The sequence below is a fragment of the Equus quagga genome, chromosome 15 (genome assembly GCF_021613505.1).
Source record: "Equus quagga isolate Etosha38 chromosome 15, UCLA_HA_Equagga_1.0, whole genome shotgun sequence".
NCBI classification, from domain to species: domain Eukaryota; kingdom Metazoa; phylum Chordata; class Mammalia; order Perissodactyla; family Equidae; genus Equus; species Equus quagga.
Genome location: NC_060281.1, coordinates 35,779,277 through 35,782,382, shown reverse-complemented (window position 1 = coordinate 35,782,382; position 3,106 = coordinate 35,779,277). Strand labels below are relative to the sequence as shown.

The following is a 3,106-nucleotide window of genomic DNA, read 5'->3' as shown; positions in this document are numbered from 1 at the left end:
TTGACAACTTGGATGATACATAGACAATTACAGTTCAAAGAGAATGATTAGGTTCCAGGTACCAAAAGACATGTGTTTGTATAAATAAAACAAAGAAATTAGAAGTGTGAGATGAATGGATAATGAGCTCAGTTTTGGATTTAGTAATTTTGAGGTTTGGGCTATGAAACAAGCACTTCTTATTTCTCATCGTCATTCATTCCCCAACACTATTTAATTCATAACTTGATAGCCACACAAAAACAGACCTGGGCAATTAAGTCTACTAATCCTACTAAATTTAACAGCACAAGAACAATGGAATGTAAGGTTAACTAAGAGGATCAGAAAAATAAGTAATCAAAGAGTCCTGGGCTGTTTTCCTAGCAGCCACATCATGTTTACTATCCCTCAGTAGATATTTGTTAATTATCTATTTGTTACAAATACATTATACACTGTGTATAGATGCACAAATAGAAGACAAATCCAATATTTTTAAGTATTTCATAAATTAGGAAAAAATAATAATGATTAATAGTTATTGAATCATTAGCACGTGCAAAGAACTGAGCTATGTGTGGAATTTACATTATACCACTTAGTCCTAGGAGCTGGGTATAATTACTCTCATTTTAAAGATGAGAAAATTGAAGCACATCTCCAAAGCAGACAGCTAGTAAATGGAATGACTGAGATTTGAAGGAAGAAGAAAAATGCCTTTTATAGAAGAACTAGAGAAAAATACAAGGCAACTTTGCTGTAATATGGGAGTTAAACTGAAAGAAATTTAAGATTTTAGAGAATGGAAAATTAGTCATTGGAGTTCCTCAGAAGTTATATCATAAAGGAATTGTGTGATTCAGATGAGAGAAGAGTAGGATTGAAGCACTCCAGATGGCAGAAATAACATAAATAATAAGTAAGAAATGAGAATAAAAAAGAGAGAGAGGGAGATGATTGAATTTATATGTATTGATAAAATGCTGAGAGATTAGGAATTTATATACAGCCCCAATTTCAGAGAATCAGATATTTGAAACTCTTTTGGATGATTTCACTCAGAAGTTAAAATTCCATCAAATTTATCCAGATATTTTTACAGGAGCATTTTCAGAGCAAGCAAAGTTCTAAGGCCTCACTGTTCTGAGTGTATGTTATCTTGTTTGAGTCTTTGTTTCTTTCTCCTATTTTTAAGTTTTCTGAATAGGATCAGCATTAATGCTTGGAAGAGATAAAAAGAGTCCTGACATTCTATCCTTTCATCGTGCAAATTTTATGAAGTGCTCCAGTTCCCATTATGTTTCTGACCAGAGTTAGTTTGAGGAGGGTGAAGATGCCAAGAAGATGCCTTGAGTTCCCCTCAGCTGATGATCTACCTGCCTTCTTCTTCTTGTCCTTCGTTCAACCTGTATTTGGAGGGCTCTGCCTTCTCCCAATCTGTTTTAATCTATACTCTATTGTTTCCATTAAATATCCATGACATGTAGGATTGATGGTAGTTCTATTGGAAATTCTTAGAAGAGAAGATATCAAAATCCAAAGGGAATGATAACTAACCAGGAAAGACCCATTAGGTAAGCTAAATTTGTAAACTAGTTTGTGGATGATCTCTTTGTTCTTTTCTCAATAATCTTTCAATATTACATTGACAAGGTTGCTCAACATCTTGCTGTAATCAGGATATAATTGTAGATTAAAGCAAAAATGAGGATTTCATCTCAGCATCTCTGGTCTCTAATTCTCAGTGGCTTCCTTGTACTATTGATAGCCATCGCTAGCAGTGGATATTTAGAAATCTCAGCTGGAATTTCACATATCACTGCCAATATGTGGATCAACAATCAGAGCTCACTAGATGATTTTATCTTATTGGGATTTTCTGACCGACCCTGGCTGGAGACACCACTCTTTGTAATCTTTCTGGTGGCTTACATCTTTGCCCTATTTGGAAATATCTCCATTATCCTAGTTTCCCACCTGGATCCCCAGCTTGACAGTCCCATGTATTTTTTTCTCTCTAATCTCTCTTTTCTGGACCTCTGCTATACTACTAGTACTGTCCCACAGATGCTAGTCAACCTTAGGGGACCAGAAAAGACCATTAGCTATGGTGGCTGTGTTGCCCAGCTCTATATTTTTTTGGCCTTGGGTTCTACTGAATGTACACTTCTGGCTGTCATGGCCTTTGACCGATACGTTGCTATTTGCAAGCCTCTTCACTACCCCATCATCATGAACCAGAGACACTGTATCTACATGGCCACTGGGACCTGGATTAGTGGTTTTGCTAACTCCCTTGTCCAGTCTACTCTCACAGTCTTGGCCCCAAGATGTGGACAGAGGGTGATGGACCATTTCTTCTGTGAAGTGCCTGTTCTTTTGAAACTAGCTTGTACTGATATTCACATAAATGAAGCTGAGTTCAATGTGCTAGGGGCTTTGCTAATTCTGGTGCCCCTCACCCTCATCCTGGGCACTTATGTGTTCATTGCTCGGGCAGTAATGAGAATCCGGTCTGCTGAAAGTCGCTGGAAGGCCTTTAATACCTGTGCTTCACACTTGCTGGTGGTCTCCCTCTTCTACTTTACAGCTATCAGTATGTATGTGCAGCCTCCCTCTAGCTATTCTCGTGACAGGGGGAAGAGCATGGCTCTCTTCTATGGGATTGTCACACCTACACTCAATCCATTTATCTATACACTGAGGAACAAGGATGTGAAAGCTGCCCTGAGAAGGGTACTGGCTAAGGAGTTTTGGGTCAAAACAAGATGATCTCTGAAAAGGAGACCTAACAAGAGAGGGTGGATGTGTTTGCCTTACAAAGAAGGTGTCAGACAGAAATGGGAGTGATGAAAGAACAGTGTATCAAGTGTCATAAAGTTCACCAGTGGAACAGGACCAAGAAAGAAATAATCAACTCTTGGTGATCTCTATATAGCACTTTTCCACTTATGAGAATATTTGTTTTAAAATATTGAATTCTACCAAATCATGTCACTTTTCTCCCTAACCCCAACTACTATTTAACTTAGTTTCAGGGGGAAAACTGGTATAATATCTAGAGAACAGATATTTAGAAAGTTTAGAAAATATATTTGGCATAAATTATTTTTAAAAGAATCTC

General features: G+C 37.5%; 1 protein-coding gene across 1 annotated transcript; it reads left to right on the top strand.

The window, feature by feature from the left end:
• The first annotated feature begins 1,809 nt into the window (after nt 1–1,809).
• On the top strand, nt 1,810–2,754 carry LOC124227030 (olfactory receptor 2B6-like). The gene has a single exon (XM_046640945.1). The coding sequence runs from the start codon at nt 1,810–1,812 to the stop codon at nt 2,752–2,754; it is 945 nt and encodes a 314-aa protein (XP_046496901.1).
• The last annotated feature ends 352 nt before the right edge of the window (nt 2,755–3,106 follow it).